Genomic DNA, 24916 nt, shown 5'->3' on the forward strand with positions numbered 1-24916 from the left:
TGGGCTTTCAACTAGCCCAGAGGTCAGCAACCTGTGGCTCTTAAGTAGTCACTTGCAGCTCCAAGTGCTGTCACCGCTGACTCTACTTGTGACTCTGAACGCTGCTGCCTCTTAAAAACGCCCACAGTTAAAACTGAATTTAGGGTTTGTCTTTTTTTAAGTGGTGGCAGCCTCAAGGGCAGCAAGTGGAGTCAGTGAGCCCCGGAAGGGAAAACCAACAGGGAGCTGCCCATGCACTACGCATGGAGGAAGGAGAACTGGGGGGAGGGGTGATCAAGTCTGCCCCGCCAGCGTTGCACTGAGAAGGCAGTAGCAGAGGGGAGCAGTGGGAGTGAGGTGGTAAGCCTGAAGAAGCAGTGTGAGGAGCTCCTCATTTCAGGCAGGTAAGTCCTGGGGATGGGGGTGGGTGGCTTTGGGGCTGATAGGGGTTAAGCCTACAGACAAGAGGGCAAGTTTGCAGGATGGGGGACAAAGCTTGAGAACAGGAGAATGAATTTGGGAGCTGAGGCAGGTAAAGCCTGGAGATGGTGGTGATAACTTTCTAACTGGTACAAATCATTATGTACGCTGTTCTTGAAACGGGTGAAAAAAGTACGGTTTGATGTTATTTATTAAGGACTGTCTTGTATTTGCATGCATTGCGGCGCTTGAAGTGTTGATTTTGTATCTCAACTTGGAAAAATGGCTCGTTATTTCAGTTGCAGATCCCTGAACTAGACAAAATCAGAGTTAAGGAAAAAACAGTTACATTTGATGCATAAGAAGGCAATCACAGTATTTATTGCAAACCAGTCTCTATTTCAACATTTACACGAAGGCCATTATAAGTAAATGCATTCCTACTGAATTAAAGATAAAAACAAGTTTAGTTAAAACAAAAAAGAATGATGAAAAGGGTAAAAAACACTCCAGATACAGGTCGCCAATCAAAAAGCTGTCAATTACCTTGGATTTTCAGCCATTTTTTGGTGGGAAGGGAAGGAGAAAAAAAAAAGGGTACACCACAGAAGGGAAGTCAGTTTGACTCCCTGAGTCTTTCAGCAAAAGAGCACATAAAACTGTACTACTTGATATATTTTTCCATGAACTTTTTGTGAAATTCTGATCTCAGAGTATCATTTACAAATCTTTTGTCCTTTTTTGTTTCATCTATCCCCTTGGCACAGTTCTTGAAAACAACATCGTCATCCCACCTGAAAGCAAAACAAAACATTTAGCTGTATTGTTACCATTTACTATATGAAATTATGGCATATCAGCTAAAATAAGCTATGTTTAAATAGTTCTTTGAATGTTTCAGATATCCACCTTTTAGAAAAATGTTCTTAACACACAAAATACAATTATTGTGCGTGCCTTTCATACAAACTATACCCTAAAGTTGTTTGCAGAGTTGTTGTATCCATACTGGTCCTGCAATATTAGAGAAATAAGGTGGATGAGATATCTTTTATTGCACCAGCTTGTTTTAGTGAAACACACAAGCTTTTGAATTCCTCAAGAGCTCTGTGTTGAACAAATGTTAGCCCAGTAGAACATATTGCTTCATCCAGAGATGCCACTGGGGAAAAGGGGGCTCCTGTTTTTCCTCCTGCCCACAGTTTCATACAAGAGGTGTGCTCCAAGGTGGAGCTCTTAATTTCAGCTTAGAATGAGTGTAGACAGGGAGTTCTGCAGAAGAGAGGTGCTGCTCAAAGCCTGTGCCTCTGGGGTAGGAATCAGCTTGGGTTTAAAAGCAAAGGCAGAGTGATTTAGAAAAGTCTAGTAATTAAATTACAAATCTGGAAGTTGAATCTAACAGAGAAGTTGCTCTGCATGGCGTACGGGGTTTTGAAGAGAACACAGAGTGCTCATAAGAAATATGGCCAACCCCTCTGAGCCAAAGTTACATTTTTTGGCTCAGAAAAGAAGGAGATATGACAGGCATAGGAGAAGAGAGGCCAATACTGAGGGAAGGGAAAGCAGTGGTACGGAGATTCCCACTCTGGTATTGTGTGGCCCCATTACCAGAGTATCTGTACACCTAACTACGTATAACCTATTTCTCTAAATAGCCATTGGTGATGAGGTAATGCAGTGCTGCTATTCCCATTGTACAGATGGGGCAGAGAGAGACTAAAGGATAGATTTTCAAAGGTCTTTAGGCACCTACAGGGATTTTCCAAAACATCTAAAAAGCTAGGTATTTTGTAAACCCCACTAGATACTTCTTTGGGTGCCTTAAATATCGCTGGAGCTCTGTTTCCAAGTCATGGCCCATGGTGGAAGTAAGAGCCAGGTTTCTCAGGGCTAGCTCCTTACCCACTTTACTCACTCCGATGCATGCTGAGAGGGAGAGAGACAAGGAATCTGATGGATAGATGGGAGCAAAAACCAAGACCAGTTCCCTGAGACACCAGCAAATGGTTTCAGGAAGCTGGGAACAATGTCATGCTTGACAGCATGAAACAGTGATCAGGAAGAAAGAAAGAAAGAAAGAAACCGTAGGAGTCAGATGACAGTAGATCACTCACCACTCTTGGGATGCAGGTTCTACTCCATGCTGAGTTGTTGAGTATGGAATTTTACATTTTAACGAAAACACATTTTGGTTTTTATCATGTTTTGTTCAGAGTTTGAGAAAAGGAAGGAATGAGAAAGTGTCATTTGACTATTACACATGCCCAAATTCTTAGGACATCAGCTCTACCCAGTCCAGTTCCGTAAGACCAGAATTTGCACCCACAGGGACCATAACTTCAACAATCATCATCATTTGTGTTATTCACTGGGCACCATCTGTGTGCTCAGCACTGTTCAGAATATGCCAGAAAATGCAGTTCCTGAGCTAAGGTACATAAGATGTGTAAGCCCTGATAAGATGGCAGAGATATTTAAGAACAAAACATATAGTTATTGAACCTATGAATACTGATGAATGGAGCAGCTGATGGCAACAGAAGTTTTACTTCATTAAGGACTAGAAGAGTTGATCCTCCAACTTCATTTCAAGAGCTGCCCCAGGCTCCTGTGCCTGTTTATTTTCCTTTCTTGCCAGCGGTGGTTCTGAGATACCTCAGAAGACACAATTCTTTTCCTCAACATTAAACTGCTGAATTTCCTTGGTGTTTGATTTTAAATATTCTCCTGCAAGAACTGCAACTCAGTCACTGCAGTATTGCATTTAAGATAACTAACCAGCCTTCAAACAGAAGTGACAGCAGTGTTGCCAACTCTAACAATTTTGTCATGAGTTTTGCGATAGTTATTGTTTTCCTTAAAGCTCCAGTTCCTGGAGTCCAGTGGATAATTTCAGCCTTCTTAAAAAAATCTAGGCTATTGCCCTCAAGGCTGTGGAGAAACCTTCAAAATTTGACCCCAATGAACCTTAAAGGCTCAAAAAGCTGAGTCAAATAAAACACCAAATCTAATATTTTTAGATTTTTTATAATTCTGGGGTTTGGTAATACTGTGAAAGTTTCACTCATGTTTCATGTCATTTTCTAGTTGGGTAACACCCTGTAGCCCCAGGCAAGTGCAGTATAAACACATGGGTCTTTCCCGTACAGGATTCTGCAACTGCAGCTCCAGAGCCATATGCAGCTCTTTAAGGACTTCTTTGTAGCTCTTGATGCTATAATTGTAAAGTAAAAAACCCACAAAACCCTCCTGATTATTTTCAATAAATGGTGAACATCTAAAAGCCCAACAATGAATAACTCACATCTAAATAGCAAATGATGTGATCTCAAAACATTGGCTCTCTCTCTTTAATAGGTGTAGTGCATTGTGGGATATCATAATATATCTGTGTGTTGATCTGGTGGCTAATAAAGTCTGGTATTTGAAAAGAAGAAACCACTTTGTGGCATTCCTGCTGTGAAGGGCAACACAGATTTTAAGAAAACAAACTGAATGTGAAGTAAAATTGGCAATAATTGAAGTGGGCTGGAAAAGCTTCAAAAAGGAAAATTGAAGATTTAAAAGAAGAGAGAGAGACTTGCCAACTGAATGGACCCAATCCTTTACATTTGTGTCATGTTCGGCTGAGCTCCCTTTAGGTCTCATTTGCAATGAGAAATATACCAACAAAAATGCAACCTCAAGACATCTTCTCAAAAAACACACTACTTTTTCTGAACAGTATCCAGCTGGAGATGACAGAAAAAAAGTTGTGTTGGAGCTGCTATGCAAGCAGAGCAAAGAAAGAACACATTTGCTAAATGGGCGAGATCACCAAGCAGCTTAACTGTGGCTAATTTTGTGCCAGCTTAAGAGACTGTGAAAAGAGGAAAGCTGTTCGTGAACAGTAGATATATAAAAGTGCTTTATCAAAAGTATCAGAGCAGTTGTACAGCAATTACAAAAACAAAATTGTTCAGAATCTAGTGTCCTCCAGAGAGAAAGAAGTTTCAGGAGTGAAAGTCAGGAAACATGTAAAATGTAAGGAAATAGAACGGCTACATCTACACTACAGAGATCTTTCAAAAGACGACCTCTCAGAAGATCTCTTCCGAAAGAGCTTCTTTTGAAGGAGTGCGTCCACACACAAAAAAGCAGATCAAAAAAGTGATTTGCTCCTTCGCAAGACAGCGCCCATATAGCCCCTGCTCTTTCGAATGAAGAGCCATGCATAGCACCTATGCATTTTCTTTTGAAAGAAGCTTTCAAAAGGGGGCGCTCTTCCTGAAATGGGAACGGAAGACTGATTTCGAAAGGAGCACCACATTCGTTCAATTTGCTTTCTAAAGAACACTTTTTGGCTGCTGCTGAGCTATCACTCTCCTGTCCGAGGTGCCATGGTAACGAGACAATTTGAAGCAGGCTAATGAGGTGTTAACGTGCATATCCAGTGCTCATTAGCATAATGTCAGACACCGAATTTCAAAGTGCAGACTTTGACTTGCAGATTGGCAGTGAAGAAAGGGTAGCTTCTAAATAAGTGCCCTGCTTCGACATTCCTTTACTCCGATCTAGTTCTGTTGCCATAACGCTTCTTGGAACCATGATGTGCTACAGACAGCAACATAAGGCAATTAAATTTTTAACAAAATTGTCTTTGCTCCAAAAGAACCAGGGTGATCTATCTGGAGACAAACATACAACCACCATCCTCATGGTAAAATACCTAAGTGTCATGTTACGCTGTTAATGCATGCAAGGCTTTAGTGAAGACATGAACCCAGTGGTAGGCAATGACACCAGTTTAACTGCTTTACAGACTGTTGGAATACCAGGAAGCTACAAATATATAGAGAGCACAGTACCTTCTCTTCACTTTGAAGTTTGCCTGAGGCTGCACTGGGCCTGTAAGATTTAATAAGGGGTTGCCACTCAAGATGTTTTCCATTCGAATCCTTTCTTCTTCTGCCTTTTGCTCTAGCTCCTGGGAATGAGAAACAGATGCATATATTTATTAGTGTTGGTTATATCTGCAAGCTAATTAACAGAGGAAGATGATGACCATTTAGCTGATACTCCCCCCACAGACAGCTTTAGCTCAATCATCTCTTCCAGCTGATTTAAAACATGTGCACGTGCGCGTGTGTGTGTGTGTAGACAAGCAGAGGAAAGAGTCAGGTAGAAACTCAAACTATAATTTTGTTAATCTACTGTCATCTAGGACAACTGAATGCACCATTATTAGCCACCGATGTTCTAAAGTTTTCAATTAATATGCCGTAAATACAGGCACGTTATAGAAAATGTTTTTTGTATTAACAAGTAAGCTACATGATTTTTTCTTCATTTGAAGTTCTGTTTAACCACAATAATAAAACGTTCTGCAATACTCATTCGATAAGTGGAAGGTGTTATACATTGCTGAAAACAAGCTGTTGTTTCCTACCTTGACTAATCTCTCAGCCATTTACCATCAAGACTTACTTCCTGCTGTGATACAACAAACACTCACATACTCCTTTTACAGAGAACACTGACTAATCTCATGATACCCAAATTTTGAGAGTTTCACTGACCAGGGTCTCCCTGCCTCCTCAACAGCGTAATATGACGTTTGATTAAAACAACAAAAATATCTGGCATGAATGGATTTCACTAACCACTTTTATGACCATCTTAACATCCTGTTATTTAATTTACCCCAGACTTAAGAACGTGTGACTTTCTCTGCATCATCATTTTTTCCAGAAGCTTTCAAACATGTTACCAGGTTCACTATTTGATGTAAACACCTGGGAAGGGGGTACTTTAAGTTGTATGACTGAATATAAGTGTATCTGTGTATCTTTTGATACTAATTTATGATCTGGAACTATTCCAGCTTTAAAAAAATTGCATTCAATGTTATAGAACTGTTACAAGGTCTAAAACCAGGGCTCATATGATAGATGGATCATAAGTGGTGTTTCTTTTGTAACTGCAAAAAGATTCATGGATCAGGAGCACTAAGGGGACCCCGAACAGGAAATGCTTTTCTTGACAGTACACTTGATAAGATTTTCAGCACTATAAATTATACTGGTAGCCAGAGTTCAAGCTTTAAAGCGCTCACTCATAGAGAAAGCGCACATTAATACGTTCTATGTTCTTTACTTTTTCATGTTTGTAGATTGAACAGGCAAGTGGAATATTTCTGTTTTAAAAAAAAAAAAAAAAAAAAAAAAAAAAAAAAAAAGAGACCAAAGAGGCTTAATACATACTATGCAAATTACTCTTATACAGATTAGACACAGTTCTAATACAGAATTTGAAAGAGTTCTATAAATTTTACTATGTACTTTAAAGGTACACCAGTGCTTCATTCAGAACACAATGTGTGCGGGGATGGGTTCCTAAAGCATTTTTATTCAGGAAGTGCATTTGGGACACTGAAGTTGTCAGTACATAGAGCAGTACTCACTCTTAAACAGCCATATGACTACTGTAAGCCCTGCACACTACCCCACCAAACACATACAATATAACCAAATACTCTAACATTTTCAAATTTTAAGAAAATGAAAACAAAATGTAGCTAACTTATTAGATGAAGGGTTCAGAATACAGGAGGGGGCCCCAGCCTAGGGTTTGGCATTCAGGAGGTGGCTCAGGGCAGGAAGTTGGGTGGGGGTGCCAGGTCCTGGTTAGTGCTCAGGGCTTGGGCAGAGGGTTGGATGTGAGGGGCTTACCTAGGGCAGCTCCTGTTTCATGGTGCAGCAGAGCTGAGTAACACTCCCTGCCTGCCCTGGCCTCCCCACCACTCCTAGAAGTGGCTGGCACATGGGTGGGAGAGCTCTGGGAAGGAGGGGGAGAATCAGGGACAGAGCACAAAATCAGCAGATTTGTGGTACTCCACAAGTGCTGGGAGGGAGAGGGAGGAGTAGGAAGTGCAAGGCTCCAATGCCCTAGTGAAAAAGGGGGTGAACCAAAACAAAAAGAGAATAGGAAATCACAAGATAAAATTAAGTTTTCATAAATACAATATAAACACCACACATCGCGGGCTGGACATTAGAATGAATACTCACAGTAATGCTCAGGCTCTATAAACAGGACTAACCATCATAGGGAGCCTTCTATTATTTGACCCTTCAGCTCTATTAACTTTCACCAATCTCGTGGCATCAGCATGCCAGAGACAGGGCTGGTCCCTTGTCTCTCAGCATGAGGTCCTCAAGGAAAGGTGTAAATACCCAAGTGTAAGAGCACTGTGTAAGAAATGATACACAGATCTCTCCAATACTATATTTATGTAGTTTGGAGGTTTTCCACTAAAAAGCGTGATGACTCTGGTTTGCTCTAAGTGGCCATTGTCTATACATAAATTATGACACATTGATTTACCCTCAAAAAAAAAAAAAAAAAGGATTACACTAAGAGAAATAATGTTAAGCCAGCAATAGCCAGATGAATGTTTGCCATCCACTTCACAGCTTCATATGCCCTCTTGTGGCACATAAAGTGTACCTTTAGTAATACAAGTCTCTCCATACTACAGTAAACTCCTTCATATTTAGCATGCTGTCAGCCAGAACTCTTAAATAACTGGCATTTTAACCATAAGTAAATTTTAGTTATGTATTCCATATAGTTACCGTGAAAATACATATAAATAAAGCAAATACAGTATGGCTGCATCTACCTACATAGATCTTTCGAAAGAAGCCCATCTGAATGATCTCTTCCGAAAGAGCTTCTTTCGGAAGACTGTGTCCACACACACACAAAAAAAAAGAGGATCAAAAGAGTGAGCTGATCTTTTAAAAGAGAGCATCCACAAAGCCCCCCACTCTTTCGAAAGAATGGGCTGGGGATCAAAAAGCCAGGCCCCGTGAAGACTGCTCTTTCGAAAAAAAGACCTGTGGAGCATCTACATGTTTTCTTTTGAAACAAGTTTTCAAAAAGCAGTGCTCGGTCTGAAAGGCAGAATGACTTTGAAAGGAGTACTGGATTCTTTCAATTTACTTTTGAAAGAACACTGTGTAGATGGTCCATGGGATCTTTTGGAAGAGTGACCTTCTTTTAAAAAAAAAAACCAAAAACAAAACCTTTTGAAAGAACTTGTTTGTGTAGATGCAGCCTATACGTTTACAGTGTACAATGCTATTCTTGTCGGTAAATAAAGTACTTTGCATACATTTTTGTTTCTTAATAGCTAATCTTGTTTTTCTTTAGTGTTATACAACATTTTAAGGTCTACCTCTCCATTATCCAGAGCATATGAATATTCGGCAATCGCCCAGTCCTGGGGCCGCTGGATATGAAAGTTTACTGTACTACAAAAAGATAAAAAGAAAAAGCAGTCAAGTAGCACTTTAAAGACTAGCAAAACTGCTTTTTGTTTTGATAGTATATAGATAGCACGGCTTACTCTGTTACTATTCAACATGCAAGGCACTACAAAAAGATAAACTGAACTTATTGTGCATAAATAATTTTTAAGCAGGAAAATTCTGAGGAAAGGCTGCCAAGTTGCTAAACAAGTTGGACTAGCCAGGTTACTACTGCAGAGCCTAGTTTCAGATTACCGGGTATCATTACTGGGGCCCTAACAAACTAACGGCAGTGAAAAACAGTCATGGACCACGAAATCAAACCAGCTCTTCTCTGTGAAATCTGATATCCCCTCCTGCTGGTAGCCCCAGGGTGCCTAGCTGATAGTCCTGCCACATGGGGAAGGAATTGGACAAGAGGGCTGCCTGGCTGCTCTTTGTAGGGAGATCAGACCCACCTCCAAAGGCAGCACAGAAATGAGGGTGGTACACTCTCACTTCTGCACTGCAGCAGCCTGTCTCTCTCCCCCACCACAACCCCACCCCCCCAAAAAAACTCCTGCTGCAGCTCTACTCATGGAGCTTGGGGCTTCCTCCTACAGCAGCTCCTATTTGGCTGGGGGCTTTCACTCCCAGAGGCTGTATCTGGGGCACCAGGGGCTCTGCGTTTGAGCCAGCTCCAGACACCAAGATCAGGACTTCCTACCTTGGTGCTGCTCCTCCTAGAGGTGGGCACTTGGGTTCCTGCCAGCAGCAGCTAGGGCAACCAGGATCAGGGCAGTTCCAGTCAAACTTGGGGCAGCTGGGGATCAGGCTTCTGCCTCCCCTTGTGCCCTTTGCTGCTTCAGACAGGACTTGGCAAAGGTGAAGCTCCCACAACTCTTCCACCTGCTGCCACTGCTCCTGACAGAGTGAAGGGCACCTCCGGGTTGGAACCTCTGCCCCAACTTGCTCTAGTCAGGGAAACCTAGGCTCAGGGTCCCCACCACCCACTGCTCCAGCCTGGGCTCAGTCAGTCCCTACTAACCGCTGTTTCCAGGAACTTCTTCTAACCGCAGGAAGCCCAGCTCTGATGGTAGCAGAAGTGAGGGTGTCAATCTTAGGAATGTCCCTAGAAAAACTATGCACCTCCAACTCCAGGATCTCATTTTGGATCAGGATCCCCATGGTTACATCATCATGAAATTTTAGGAGTAATCATTAAATTAATCCATTTTAAAACCCTCTGGCCATGAAATTGACCAGAATGGACTGTGAATTTGGTAGGGCCCTAATCATTACATATGGTACATGCTGCACTATCTAGGCACATGGGTATGCAAAGGACACTTTCAAGTATATTTTCATGTAGAAAAATGGACTCGCTTGGTAAGCTCAGCAGCAAGCATTTGGAATATTAGTAGCAGAATCACCATTTCAAATCCAACCAAGGTTGACTCAGCTTTCAACTTCTCAAGATAAAGGAAATGATATTCAATGTATATAATGGGGCCTTCTTGCTCGATTGGTGTAGACAACAAGTGCCAAGGGTTGCCTTAGATGGTGGGAGAGATCGTCGCATCTCACTGGACAGTCACCGCCCGCCTCAAGCTGGGCAGCCCCCAGCCAATAGGGTACTGTCCCGCCACAGTTCACCTGCCTCACTGGGTGCGTGAGGCTTAAGGTTCCCAAACCTGATAAAGTGACTGAAATTTGAGCACCAGGCAAACCAATAAGAAAATCAACAAGAAAAGTTTTAAGCTTGCTTGCTGGAATGTGCAGACCATGCTGACTGGTTTGACTGAAGGATCTTCAGGACATCAGTAACACCTGAAAGACCACTGTCATCAATGAGGAACTGAAGAGGCTCCAAGTTGACATTGCTGCTCTGCAAGAGATGTGACTCGCAGATTTGGAATCTCTAAAGGAAAAGAGCTACACCTTTTTCTCGCAGGGTAAAGCCCAAGAACCACCCAGGGAGCATGGTGTTGGCTTCGCCATCAGAAACACCCTTCTACAAATGGTGGAATTAGTCATGGGCAGATCAGAAAGACTCCTTCAGGTCATACTTCAAACTTGCGCCATTCTGTCCACCTGATCAGCGCTTATGCTCCAACCCTGTACGCCGCACCAGAAGTAAGACCAGTTCTATAACGTGCTTAGTGCTGCCATAGCGCAAATACCTGCTTGCGAACAACTGTTCATTTTGGGTGACTTCAATGGAAGAGTTGGAGCCAACTGTGACTCATGGCCTTCCTGCTTAGGCCACTTCGGTGTGGGGAAAAAAGAAAGAACGAACGGACGGACAGCGTCTTCTCGAACTTTGCACATACCACAATCTGTGCATCACAAACATTTTTCCAAACCAAGCCACAGCACAGAGTGTCATGGAGACACCCACGCTCGAAACACTGGCATCAACTAGACGTGGTCATCGCTAGACGTGATAACCTCAAAAACGTCCTTCTGACACGCAGCTGTCATAGTGCCGACTGCGATATAGATCGCTCGCTAGTTTGCTCCAAACTCAAGGTGATTCCCAAGAAGCTGTACCACTCTAAACCAATTAGAAGGCCTGCATTGATGCCAGAAAGACAGCTAACTCAGAGCCAAAAAGTTCAGAGAGACCCTCGAGGAGAATCTGCGCAGCAGCCCTGGGGGTGCCGATGTGACATCCAGATGGCAGCATCTGAGGGATACAGTTTACAACACGGCCTTGTCGGTGTTTGGAAGAAGAAGAGCTAGAAACACAAATAACTGGTTCGAAGCTAACACTGATGAGATGATTCCAGCCATCGAAAAGAAGCGCGCTGCACTCCTAGAGTACAAATGCTCGCCGAGCCAGAGTACCCTGCAAGCACTCAGAGCAGTCAGAAAAACAGTATAGCAGACGGCCAGACGCTGTGCCAACAACTACTGGCTCGAGCTATGCAGCAGCATCCAGACCAGTGCTGGCTCTGGTAATCTCGGGGAATGTACAAGGGCAACAAGAAGCCATTAGGACCCACCCAGAACAAGATGGCACCTCTAAAATCCAAATCTGGTGAAGTCATCACTGACAAAGACAAAGAGATGGAGCGCTGGGTCGAGCACTACTCCGAGCTGTACTCACGTGAGAACATTGTGGTTGATACAGCCCTCGATGCCATCAAGCTCCTACCAGTAATGGACGAACTGGACCCGGCACCAACTGTGGATGAACTGAAGAAAGCCATTGACAGCATTGCAGTAGGAAAGGCCCTAGGCCAGGATGGTATACCACCAGAGGTAATCAAGTATGCCACAGACACTCCTGGAACCCCTACATGAGCTACTGTGCCTGTGCTGGAGAGAGGGAGAGGTTTCACAGGATATGCACAATGCTAACATCGTAACCTTGTATAAGAACAAAGGAGACAGAAGCGACTGCAACAGTTACCGTGGACTCTCCCTCCTAAGCATCACTGGTAAACTGTTTGCTCACGTCATCCTTGGCAGACTCCAGAAGATTGCTGAGAGGGTGTATCCCGAATCACAGTGTGGATTCCGCGCAGAGAGATCTACCATTGACATGGTCTTCTCTCTGAGGCAGCTGCAGGAGAAATGCAGGGAGCAGAGGAAGCCACTCTACATTGCCTTCATCGACCTAACCAAGGCCTTTGACTTGGTTAGCAGGGATGGACTGTTCAAACTGTTCCATGAGATAGGCTGTCCACCATGGTTACTCAAGATGATCCAGTCTTTCCACGAAGACATGAGAGGAACCATCCAATATGACGGCGCATTATTGGATGCTTTTGGCATCAGGAGCGGCGTCAAACAAGGATGTGTCCTTGCTTCGACACTGTTCGGGATCTTCTTCACACTCCTCCTGAAGCATGCCTTTGGATCTTCAACAGAGGGCATCTTTTTGCACACAAGATCTGATGGGAAACTGTTTAATCCTGCAAGGCTGAAAGCTAAATCTAAGATAGGGGAAGTCCTCAGAAATATGCTGTTCGCAGATGCTGCTGCTGTAGTGTCACACACAGAAGACCAGCTTCAGAAACTGCTGGATCGGTTCTCCAAAGCATGCAAGGACTTCGGGCTTTCCATCAGCCTAAAGATGACAAATGTACTTGCTCAGGATGTTGCTGAACCTCCATCAATCAGCAATGACAACTATACATTAGAGGTTGTCCAAGAGTTCGTTTACCTCGGGTCCACAATCACTGACACCCTGTCATTGGGGTCTGAGCTAAATAGGAGGATCAGAAAAGCAGCCACAACTCTGTCCAGACTCAGCGAGAGAGTGTGGAACAACATCAAGTTGTACACTCACACCAAAATGCAAGTCTACAGAGCCTGCATCCTCAGCACCCTCCGTTATGGCAGCGAGTCTTGGACCTTGTACGCTCGCCAGGAAAAGAGGCTGAATGTTTTCCACTTGCACTGCCTCAGGTGCATCCTTGGAATATCATGGAAGGACAGTGTCCAACACCGCCATCCTTGAGCAAGCTGGAATCCCAACCATTCACACCCTCCTCAGGCAGCAGCGGTTGCACTGGCTTGGCTACGTCCACGGGATGAATGATGGAAGGATCCCAAAAGACATCCTGTATGGCAAGCTAGCCTCTGGCAAAAGACCTCCCGGACGCCCCGAGTTGCGCTACAAAGATGTATGCAAGAGGGACCTCAGGGAGGTAGACATCGAGCCGGACAGCTGGGAGGAGCTGGCAGACGATCACAGCAGATGGAGGCAGGAACTACACAAGGGCCTTCAGAAGGGCGAGATGAGGATCAGACAGCTAGCAGAGAAGAAGTGAGCCCACAGAAAGCACAGCAAGGACCTGCCAGACACCCATTACACATGCAACAGATGCAGCAAGGACTGTCACTCTCGTGTGGGCCTTCACAGTCACAGTCGACGCTGCAAATGATGATCGCAAATGGAACTACGAAGGGCACGATCCATAGTCTACTAGACTGAAGGATGTTACTACTAGCCCCTACTGTTGTGATGCAAGCTCTCTCAAAACCTTTCTTGCCGCCCAGTCAAATGAAGCCAAGTATTGATATGCAGGGACATGTATAGATGCATCACACACGTGTCACTTCTATAGTGCGAATAGGGTTGAGACACAACCTCTTATTTCACTCTAAACAGAGGAGGTGATTCTGAGTCTCTGCCATAGTGTACAAAAACTGCCACTGAATGTCAGCAGACTATCACAGTTACATATTACTGCCTCCGTTTCATACCTAAGTATGGGCTTACTCACCTGCTTGAAGGCCCAGAAATATTTAGGCCCCTAATTCCTATACAAGTTAGGCACTTAATACCTTTGAGGCTCTGTGTCCAAAATACTTATTCCTGGGGATTGAGCTATAAAATAGTAATGGGAGCATCAAATATTTCTATATATAAAATAACGTGCCTAAGACTGAAGAGTAGGTTTTTTAAAACAGACACCACCAAATGTTTTCCACACCTTTTGTGATTCTGCTTTAGCCTGCAAGGAAACAAACAATCTTCTTTTATTAAAAGAAAGAGATTGCCTCTCACTCCTGGGCTGAGACCTGGCATCATTCCCAGCTCGGCCACTGATTCATTGTATGACCTGGAGTAAGTCACATCAGACAAACTTCCTGAACTTGTGCACCTAAATGTAGAAACTTAACTCCCCATTTTGGCATCTAAACAAATGGGTCTACGTAGACTGAAGGATGCTACTACTACTATAATGGGGCCTGCAGGTCTTTCTGGGCTTCTTAATAAGGAATATTGTTAGAACATGCTAGCTATCCGATGTTTAAACTAACATGTTCCAAACAATAGTGTAGACTTCAACAAAGTGATGTCCAACCTTATTACACTGGAGGACCACATAAACCTAAGCATAAACTCATAGGCTAAATTGATTCTACATAATTTTGTAGGATATAAAGTAACTAATTACTTGTATTTTAGGTTCAACTTTTTTTGTATGTATTTAGATGGGCTGTTTCTATGTACAATTTTGTCTATTTACACACTTCTTTGCATCATTTTAAAGTTTACACGTGACAAATGCTAATGAATTAGTCATTAGTATATGGCTGTGGGTCTTATGAAATGCCACGTGGGGGGTTATAGTGAGGGTAGGGGGCAGCCTAGCCTTCAGCATGTGCAAAAATAAGAACAAGGAGGTTCAAATTGAAATTTACAGTGCCTTGTTATACCAGCCTTTCAAAAGGCAGAACATTCTAATGACACCCCTTTAAATTCTGTTAAGCACAGGATCTGGGATACCTTTCCAAACTTCTGGATGACCAAAACTAAAAACAGTGGCATTGCAAGAGCACAGGTAAAGCGTTTGGAGCTTCTTGGAACAAAAGGCATCATAAACCAACTGATTTGCATTTCTTTGCCCTGCATCCAGCAATGAAACAGCCCACCAAGGAATCTGTTGCAGGTCCCAAATTAGCTGAGACATAACAGGCTGTTCTAGAGTACCCAGTGGAGAATGGCTCCTCAGAGAGATGTATGGCAGGCAGGGATTACCAGAATACACTGCACTCCGGCCATACCTCTTCCTCATCTTGCACCAAGGGATGGTGGTTAGGGTGGCAAAGATGTCAGCAATGCCAACTCTAGGCTGAAATGAAACTGCATTGGGTGGCCTCAGGGAGTTGTGTTGTATTTGTGTTGGTTCCAGGATACCAGAGAGACAAGATGAATGATATCTTTTATTGGGCCAAGTTCTGTTGCCTAAAATCTGTTATTTATAGCCAGGCACTGAGGTACCATAGAATATGCTCCAATGAGCAAGTCTAGAATACACACCTTAATACACTCAAAACTACTTTCACCAAAGACACTCCACCACAGAAGTAGATCTTATCATGGACTGGGCCATGAACACGCTTCAGTATAGAAATCCCTTCCCCACACCATTCTCACCTTCCATCCCACAATGGAACCTATACAGGGTATCAAATAATCACACCCATCCTAGATGGGGACTTATCCAGAAATAAATCAGAATACACCAAAACAAAGTAGCACCAGATCATGCCAGAACAACAGATAGAAAACCTGCAGGCTTCTTTGTCTTTCCACTGCTACAACTAACACCACCCACCACAACACATCCTTAAAGTTCTATGGGTCTTACACATGCCTACCACAAGATGCAATACACCTCACCTAGTGCGCACTAAACGCTATCGAATGAACTCACGAAGCAAAGATACAAGACAAAAGACATCACATTATCTGTGATTGAATACTTTCCACAAAGTGATCACTCTGTATCTGACTTACCTGTCTTATTCAGTGGTTCAATAAAAGATATTACCTCATCCACCTTGACAGGGTTTAATTTAAAAAAAAAAAAAAAAAAAAAACACAAACAAGACTCTCTCTAGAAGTACCAATCAAACCATAACAGTCTGCAAAATGGCAGCCTTTAGTCAAAAAGCACTCAGCTTAGGAGCTGAAAGATTATTAAGGGATTAAGTGCATTGATTTGCATGATGCCCCATTCCATGCCTGACTATCTGCTGCCACTGGCACCTCCCCTTAAGGAATATTAAATTCACCTACATAAAAGATATGTGTTCCTCGTTAAGGTATCCTGTTCAAGGGCTACTATGGTATTAAAATATGCTTTTTTTTTAAGTGGTTCTACACTCTCACTTCAGTGTAGCTTCTAGGATATTGTGAAAATGCATTTTCCCCCCCATTTAATATTCAGCAGAGAGCTTATTTAACTGGTGAGATTTTACCTTTCGGGCCTGCTCCTCAGCTCTCTCTTTTTTTATTTTTTCTAGTTCAGCCAGAAGAGCTGCAGTATCGTCATCGCTCTCTTCATCAAAATCCTCATCTTCATCATCTTCCTAAAAGAAGAAAATAGTGAACTGATTACTCATTGAATTTAATAAAACCAAGCTGTGTATCATTAAAAAGCACACATTTATTCCTGAAAGAGATTACACAGAACCAAATAGTTTGTCCAAACTTTGTAAAACCAGAACTGCCCAAGACCAAAATTTTCTGGAAGTGGATTCCTGAACTATTTTGGAGATTGCGAAGACAGCAAGCTCAATGCAAATGATTTTTTTGTTTTTGCACATTAAAAGCAAAGCACAAAATGAATGCATTTGATCATATCCAGGCTACACAATTCATTATTTGCATTCAGTACCTATGCAGTTGACATGCTGATACAATTACTGACTCCAAACAATCATTTCATTTGAATGTCAACCTCTCACATTCTTTGTCAGATGTTAATTCATCAGTTCCCTCTAGTTATACACTCAGATAGTAAAACTGCTTGCAGAAAGAACTGTCTTCTTGCTAAAGGAATGTATAGTGACTGACACAAGGTAACCTTGAAGAGAACTTCTAAGTACTACTTAAAAGCAAAATTAATGCTGTGCTATTAAAATGTGCCACATGCACCTAGAGCAGCATGAAAGGAAGTAATTTTAATAAAGACTGTCACAAGTAGAGTGACAGAGTGTGGCATATCAGCATCTGAAAGTCTAGCTACTAAGATCTGATTACATTTAAAGCTACTTCTTTTAAAATGATTGTTGGAAGGAAGATCTGCATTATCCACCATTTGGAGCCTTCTGGCTGGCATTTCCTCTACTTTATGACCACTCCCCACCCTTCAGCTATCTACTGCCAGAGATGTGTGAAAAGTGGTTTCTTCAGATTGCTGTTCAGTTGTGAAAGCAGGGTCCTACATTTCACCAAACTCCAGTTACAATAACTTGTTAAAAGAAGAGACTAAATGTACTGGACGCCATTACCTGATGGTCTAGTCCTTAACAGATCTCGTAATGCAAAAGGTACTATTATTGAGTACCCTAAGGAAAAGCAAGAGAACTGAGGAGAAGAGAAAATACATACATCTGTGAGTGGATCATCTGCATCAAGGTTTGCCGCAGGAATCTGATCTAATCGTGGTTTCTTAGACACCGAAGAGGATGTGGTGTGCTCTGAGAAGTTAAAAAAAAAAAAAAAAGGAATATTTATAAAACATACAAGTTAATAGGGTCAAGTTGACCCTATAACATCCAACTTCAGGAATCCAGTGACTTGATCGGTGAACTGATCTCCCCTGCAGAGACATCCCGTAACAGTGGAACTGATTCCCCAAAAACTCAGAGGTTCATTATGTAGAGTTTCTTCATGTGATTATCTGAAGAGGAAAGGGGCCAGCAGATGAGACTGCAGTGCACCCTCCCAACTCTACAGAGCACAAAGAGAAAGGAACCCTCCCTCTTGTACATGGGCTGCTTCTAAACGCTGGCAGCCTGGATCTTACCAGCACAGCTTCTGCAGCCCACAGAGTCAGAACATTCCCATTTTCTTATGAGTGCTGTTTAAGTATTTAGATACATTTTAGATGGTCCACACAATCAGTACTGCCTATATGTTCACATACATCAGCACTACAGAACACAAAAAATTATCTGAAATATTAATTTCAGAGGATCCTCCATTATTCACTAAAAGTTTCACATATTTTGTAATGCATAATTTGTCTAATCAAAGGTAAAACGCTCTAAAAAAAATACATGTTTCTCCCAAACAGCACAAGAATGAAATATCATTTGGCATGTTTATGAACTAAAAATCACTCATTCTTTAGCAGCTGGTCCATAGATGGCATGGGTTTTATTATTAGTAAGAAAAGTTCTCCTTCAGTTCAAGTAGGCTATGGATTCTATCCCTATGATATTCTGCCACAAATAGCTATATTCATTACAGGATATAATATTCTGCTTAGCAGAAGTTTCACTTCACCTCTTGCTGGTCTGTCTCTGTTCTTTTCTCTTGCAGCAACACGTTCTCTCTCTTCTAATTCCCTTCTGAAGTCACGGTTACGTACCTCTTCAGGGGCATCCTGAGTAGTCTGTCTAGAACAAGGAATGTGAAAAAAAAATAAGAAAATAGAAAGGGAAGGAGGCAGTTCCCAGTTCATAGCATTTGACTTTGTGGACTTGAAAGTTCTGGGAGGAAGAACTAGTTACAAGAAGTTAAAATGACTCCGCAGAGCTACACAAGATGGATGAGACAATATGAAAGATATGTTATCGCCTACCCCCATTAAAGTTTCCAGTGGCTTCCAAATGGGTTTTGAAGACTTGTAGCATCTTGCTTAGGTATTTCTAAGACACCTAGTAGCGTATTATACAGTTATGTCCTAGCCAGCATTCATCAGGACCTGACATTCTGGTCAACATTCTCTCTCTGCCAGTTATAACATCTCAAGTTCTTGTTGAGTGCTTAAGGTTTTCCTGGCTTTGTCAGATAAGATTAAAGAGATGTATCAGATGACTATAGTTTATCTTTGTAGAGCAGTGGTTCATGCATCTCCAAATTAGATTCACTAATTTGTGTTCTAGAAGAATAAACAAGAGGGAAGAAGGGCAACAAAAATAATAGGTTCAATAAAATACTACAGATAAGCCATGCATATTTAAGTCTCAGACAAGAGCAACAGCTCATTCATATCTGGACACACATTAATGCAAGCCTTTTCCAGGGAGTGTCAAATTTGCTGTGGAAAACTTAAAAAACTAAATTGAACAAGCCAACAATCATTCATTTCACTCGTCTGTTCCAGAGGTGAGTGTACACAATGCCTGGATGAAACCCAGACTCAAGCAGTTATTAATGCACTGTGTTCACAAGTCTGTTTTTACGGTGAAGTAACTTGCTCATTTTTTTTTCTGCCAGCAAAAATAAGAATCAGGGATTTGCAGATTCCATAACTGAATGGCTAGTGGCTCATACAGCCACAAGCACCCCAATTACTAAGTCATTCAAAAGGAGAGAAAGGGAAACAAAACACTGCAACAAGGTTCAACAATGCAGTAATAGTTTAAAAAAAAAAACCATTTCTCAGATCAGCTGTAGAACAGAGACATGATTATTAACTGCTAAAAAGCACCCAAAGATTTGTTGCAATACTCATGTTCTTACGCATGTATTTTCTCCACTGCTACTTCTCTGAGAAAGTGGAAAACCAGTATGACACATCCTACTTCTATTTTTTAAAAAAAAGTTCATGTTGCCCCTTTAAAGTATTTGTCTGAAAAAGGTCTTCTCAACTAGTGCTACAAATACCTACAATTTTAACTAAAATGTAGGGAAACACCTCCATTTTTATATTGTGCTTTGGCAACAGTTTTGTACAGTTATTTCCAGTATGGTCCATTTCCCATCTATAGGTGTCTTGCACACAGCAAGAGAGATGGACAAAGCACTTCAGAAAGTAACAATGTGGGATTGTAACATAACATAAAAAAGGGCAGTGGTGGCAGGGAAACTCAGGCAAGCGTACAATAAGCCCTCAATTTAGTGGGCTGATGGTGGTGGCATATGGTATTCCCAAAAGTGTGGGAAATGAAAGGGTTTACTGCCCACCGGCCCCGCCAGGCTCCCCTAGCCCCAGTCCTCCCCACCCCCCCGCCAAAAAACAAAGAACAAAAACAAAAAACCCTGCCACTCACCAGAACTGCGCTGCTGGAAGAACTGCTGGACTCTGCCACACATAGCTGGAGTCACCCTGCTATGCACAGCCTGGAGGGGCCACTGTGCAGATTTGAGGGGCCTCCACATGGCCTGGAGTGGCCACTGCCAGAGCTGCCACAAACTCGTCCCACCAGGCGTGGAGCGCCTACGCAAGTGCCTGTCTGCCCAAATACGCGCCCCACCCTTGGTGGAAGGAGCGCGTGACAGCTCCAGTGGAGGAAGAGGGAGCTTCTAGAGGCTGTGGCAGCAGGAAGTCTCTTAACCCCAGGTTTTTTTTGGTTGTTTGTTTTTTGGGTTGGGGGGGATGATTTTATGGACTGTAGCGGACTTCTGGAACAAGGGCAGGGGGAACACCTGTTGTTCTCGATGTCCACTAAATCAGGGTCCATTTAAAAAAAAAAAAAAAAAAAAAAAAAAAAAAAAAAAAAGGGTTTACTGTAATATCAGCTACTCTTAACTTTACTTAAGCAGCAATTAAATTTCAAAATCAACACTGTTCCTTTAAATTTTGAATTTCTAGCTCAAACAGTATCCAAATCTTGACATTTCTTCTTCCACAACATATTGAAGATCCAACTACTTCTCTGTCCCAAATGTCAGCAGATATGTTATGAATAAATTATTTCCTGTATTGATTACTCAAACCTCCTATTCTCTAGCTAATATGACAGCCATGTTTCTCATCTCTAGCCCTTCCAAAAAAACACAGCTGCAAAATGATCTTTCTGATCCATGGACCTCATTTCCCCCCCACACCAACCCCTCTGACTTTTTTCTGCAGGCTCCTTTTTCTCCAGTGTATTAATTTAAAATCTCTACCCTGGCTTGTAAGGCTCTCTACAATCCCACCCCAGCACATACGTCTTACTCCATCTTTAGTATGCTTCCCTCAGCTTCATTGCTCTGCAAATACTCATCTTGGTGATGATTGTGTTAATGGCAAATAAAACATCATCTTCTCCTACTCACTCCTTCACATGACTCCGTAACTTCTCATTTATGCTCTGCCCAGGTCACCCTCTTCTTATCCAGGCCCCTTCTAAAAGGGTTGTTTCTATTCCGGTGCCCACAGGAAACAAGTAAATACAATAAACATTGTAATTACTCCCAATACATTCTATTTTCAGTGTTTGCTCTTCAGACCAGAAGCTTCTATTATTCCATCGCTGCACCCTCCCCGTGACTGCTGCAGTGCCTTTATTTCGCATCTGTAGAAATCTAAGTCCGTTATTGGTGTTTAACATGTAAATATCTGAGATTTCTCTTTCAATAGCTGTGCAAATTTGAATAAAGCATCAATAAGGAATGCAGTATGCCGTGCAAAAAAAGAAACTGTCTTTTACCTGTATTTAATTTTAGTATGAGAAGGAAGATCTCTGCTGGAATATTGTTTGGAGAGTTGACTTAAATCTCCTTCTCCTTTTCCTCTTCCTCCTCTTGCAGGTTCAAAGGTGGGCCTAGCTGCTGTTGTCATCTTAATTTCTTCAAGATCAAACACAAAATACAGTAATTACCACTACACTTAGTGAAAGGCATTAACTGAAAAGTACATTCCTCTTAGAATTATAACATCAACTAGTTCTTGCTATAATTAAAAAAGCGTAAACTACAATATGGCAAACAGTGCTGCGTTTTATTTAACCTAATTCTATTTTTCACAATAACCTAAAATTAATTGCTCTAAATGAAGTTTGTCAAAAATTATTACCATTCATCTGAAGTGAGACACTCGGATAACATATGAAAATCTTTGTTACTACCTTTCTGGAATCTGTCTCAACACAAGACTGTCACCAACAGCACAAGCAAGTTCTCTCTTCTATGTCTCCTGTTTTGTAGATATATTTTCCTAGGCCCACCCATCTCACTGCAACTCTTATCCCAGCATCCAGAGAGGGACAGTTTATAGAATCCTAGGGCTGGAAGGGACCTCAGGAGGTCATTGGCCATGTCTACATGAGCCCCAAACTTCAGAATGGCCACGCAAATGGCCATTTCGAAGTTTACTAATGAAGTGCTGAAATGCATATTCAGCACTTCATTAGCATGCGGGCGGCTGCGGCACTTCGAAATTGACACGCCTCGCCGCCGCATGGCTTGTCCCCACAGGGCTCCTTTTTGAAAGGACCTCACCTACTTCAAAGTCCCCTTATTCCCATCATCTCATGGGAATAAGGGGACTTCAAAGTAGGCGGGGTCCTTTCGAAAAGGAGCCCCCGTCTGGACGCGCTGCGCGGCGGCGAGGTGCATCAATTTCAAAGTGCCGCAGCCACCCGCATGCTAATGAAGCGCTGAATATGCATTTCGGCGCTTCATTAGTAAACTTCGAAATGGCCATTTGCATGGCCATTTCGAAGTTTGGGGCTCGTGTAGATGTAGCCATTGAGTCCAACCCCCTGATTCAAGGAGGATCAACCTCAATTAAGTCATCTCAGCCAGGATGTTGTCAAGCTGGGACTTAAAAACGTCTAGGGATGGAAAATCCACCATCTCTTGGCAATTGATTTCAGTGCTTCACCACCCTCCTGGTGAAGTAGTTTTTCCTAACATCCAACCTACTCCTCTCCTTCCGTAACTTCAGACTATTGCTCCTTGTTCTGCCATCTGTCACCACGCAGAACAGTTTCTCTCTGTCCTCTTTAGAGCTCCCCTTCAGGAAGCTGAAGGCTGCTATTAAATCAGCTTTTTAAATTAAGTCTTCTCTTCTGCAAACTATACAAGCCCAAATCCCTCAGTCTCTCCTCATAGGTCACGTGCTCCAGCCCTTAATCGTTTTTCTTGCCGTCTACCGAACCTGCTCCAGCACATCCACATTCTTTCTATATATTGGGGGAGCCCAATACTGGATGCAATACTCCAGACGTGGCCTCACCAGTGCTGAATAGAGGGAAACAAAACCTTCCTCTTGATCTGCTCAAAACGCTCCTCCTAATGCACCCCAATATGCCGTTAGCCTTCTTGGCTACAAGAGCACACTGTTGACTCATATCCAATCTTTCATGCACCATTATCCCCAGGTCACTTTCCACTGTACTGCTGCTTAGCCAGTTGGTCCCCAGCCTTTAACAATATTTGGGAGTGTTTCATCCCAAGGGCAGGACTCTATGCTTTTTCTTGTTGAACCGCATCAGATGTTTTCTGGCCCAATCCTCCCATTTATCCAGGTCACTCTGGATCCTATCTACCTCTCCCCCTAGCTTAGTGTCACCTGCAAACTTGCTGAGGGTGCAATCCAGTCCCTCATCCAGGTCACTAATAAAGATGTTGAACAACACTGGCCCCAGAACCAAACCTTAAGGCATTCTGATTGAAACCAACCGCCATCCAGATATGGAACAATTGACCGCTACCTGTTGGGTCCAATCATCAATCCAGCTTTCTATCCATTTTATAAGCCCACGTGTCCAATCCAAACTTCCTTGTAATCGCTCTCTGGACGTGCATTTCTACAAGCAGGATTGTTAAATTTAAGTTTTAAAAAAGCGCCTAAAGCTGCTTGTGCCTCACAGCCCCACCGTGGGTTGTCCAACCTGCTCTGGGGGCAACATGCAAACATTAGGTACACGAGGGCATCTCGCTCCCCCCACGAGCCGAAAGGCAGCAGCGCCCAGCAGCTAGAGCACTAGCACTCAGGAGGCCCAGCCGCCAACTGGGTCACCTCAAACAAGCCACGGACGCTTCTGCGCTTCCCCCTCCCCGGCAGGGACACGGGGGTAACGACGCCGAGGTTGCCTACGAGCGAGTTCCTCGCAGTCCCCGCGGGCTCTTCGATGGCAGCGGTGCGGGGCTGAGCCTGCCTGAGCTACCAGCACTGCACCGGAACTGCCCGCTGCCGCCACAGAGCGCCCCCACCGCTCCACCTCTGCCGTTAATAACGGCCCGGCGTGCTGCCTCCGCCCAGCACCGCGACCTACCTTACACAGCAGGACCCCCGCGCTCCGCACCGCAACCGGCTGCGCGCACCGCCGCTGCCTACACCTGCACCATGAGTCCTCTGCCTTCCCACAGGCCAGCGCGCGCCGCCGCGGCCTAGACCTGCGCCATGAATCCTCCACCTTCCCACAAGCCAGCGCGCGCCAGAGAGGCGGGCTCAGCCCTTCCCAGGGAAGAGGGCGGTGGGGTGGGCATGTCACGTGACCTCGCGGGCGTTGCCCCGCCCCGCCCCGCCGAGGCGGTTGCGGGGGCGGAAGTTGCCCAGCTTGGGTTGGGTGTTGTGGTGCCGGTGCTGCGGGCCTCCGAGCCCCCAGTCAAAGCTGCTGCTTCTCTCGGACCGGACTTCGTTTGCGGCTCTTGCTTGGTCCGGGAGCGCTGGCAAGCCGGGCCTAGCCCCAGGTGTGGGCGGGGGGGGGAGGGCTACGTGGTGGTGGTGGTGGGAGTCGGCCCCCCGCACACCCATAGTGGGGCTGAGATCGCCCCCCGCTTCTTCCCCGTCTCTGCCGTTCCGTTGCACTTCGGGAGGTCCCGTGCCTGCCCTGCCCTGCCCCAGCGCCAGGCCCCGTCACCCAGCTGGGGCGCCTGGCTGAGCCACGGGAACTTGCCTGGCGTGGGTGGTTGAGGTGCTGCTGAGCAGCCCACGTGGGGCTTCCTGCCCTCCAGGACCCCCGCCTGGTCACCACTCAGGGCTGAACGACGGGCCCCTGATGCTGTCACCCATGCTCCCTATCTGGGGCATCTGTTTCCTTTGATGCCCTTTGCATGCCTAGGTCTAGTGATTCCCAAGGCCTGGTGGAAAGTACATGTATTTGAT

At 43.8% G+C, this 24916-nt stretch overlaps 1 protein-coding gene across 1 annotated transcript; it reads right to left on the reverse strand.

Annotated features, from left to right (window-relative positions):
* Positions 1 to 590: 590 nt before the first annotated feature.
* CWC15 (CWC15 spliceosome associated protein) lies at positions 591 to 24233 on the reverse strand. Its single transcript, XM_074981612.1, has 7 exons — positions 24084 to 24233; positions 21513 to 21651; positions 18436 to 18548; positions 17536 to 17624; positions 16401 to 16511; positions 5247 to 5365; positions 591 to 1193 (listed from the first exon to the last, which is right to left on the reverse strand). The coding sequence occupies exons 2-7, from the start codon at positions 21641 to 21643 to the stop codon at positions 1064 to 1066; spliced, it is 693 nt and encodes a 230-aa protein (XP_074837713.1). The 5' UTR covers positions 21644 to 21651; positions 24084 to 24233; the 3' UTR covers positions 591 to 1063.
* Positions 24234 to 24916: the final 683 nt, after the last annotated feature.

This window comes from Carettochelys insculpta, chromosome 1, assembly GCF_033958435.1.
Source record: "Carettochelys insculpta isolate YL-2023 chromosome 1, ASM3395843v1, whole genome shotgun sequence".
Taxonomy (NCBI): Eukaryota; Metazoa; Chordata; order Testudines; family Carettochelyidae; genus Carettochelys; species Carettochelys insculpta.

What these genes read in the sequence shown, in the direction of transcription:
- CWC15 (XM_074981612.1), bottom strand. Translation starts at nt 21,643, where the DNA reads ATGACAACAGCAGCTAGGCCCACCTTTGAACCTGCAAGAGGAGGAAGA. An exon ending in CAGATGATCCACTCACAGAT is followed by an intron (nt 16,512 to 17,535) that starts GTATGTATTTTC and finishes TTCTTCTTTTAG; the next exon opens with GAAGATGATGAAGATGAGGA. An exon ending in AACTTCAAAGTGAAGAGAAG is followed by an intron (nt 1,194 to 5,246) that starts GTACTGTGCTCT and finishes TTTTGCTTTCAG; the next exon opens with GTGGGATGACGATGTTGTTT.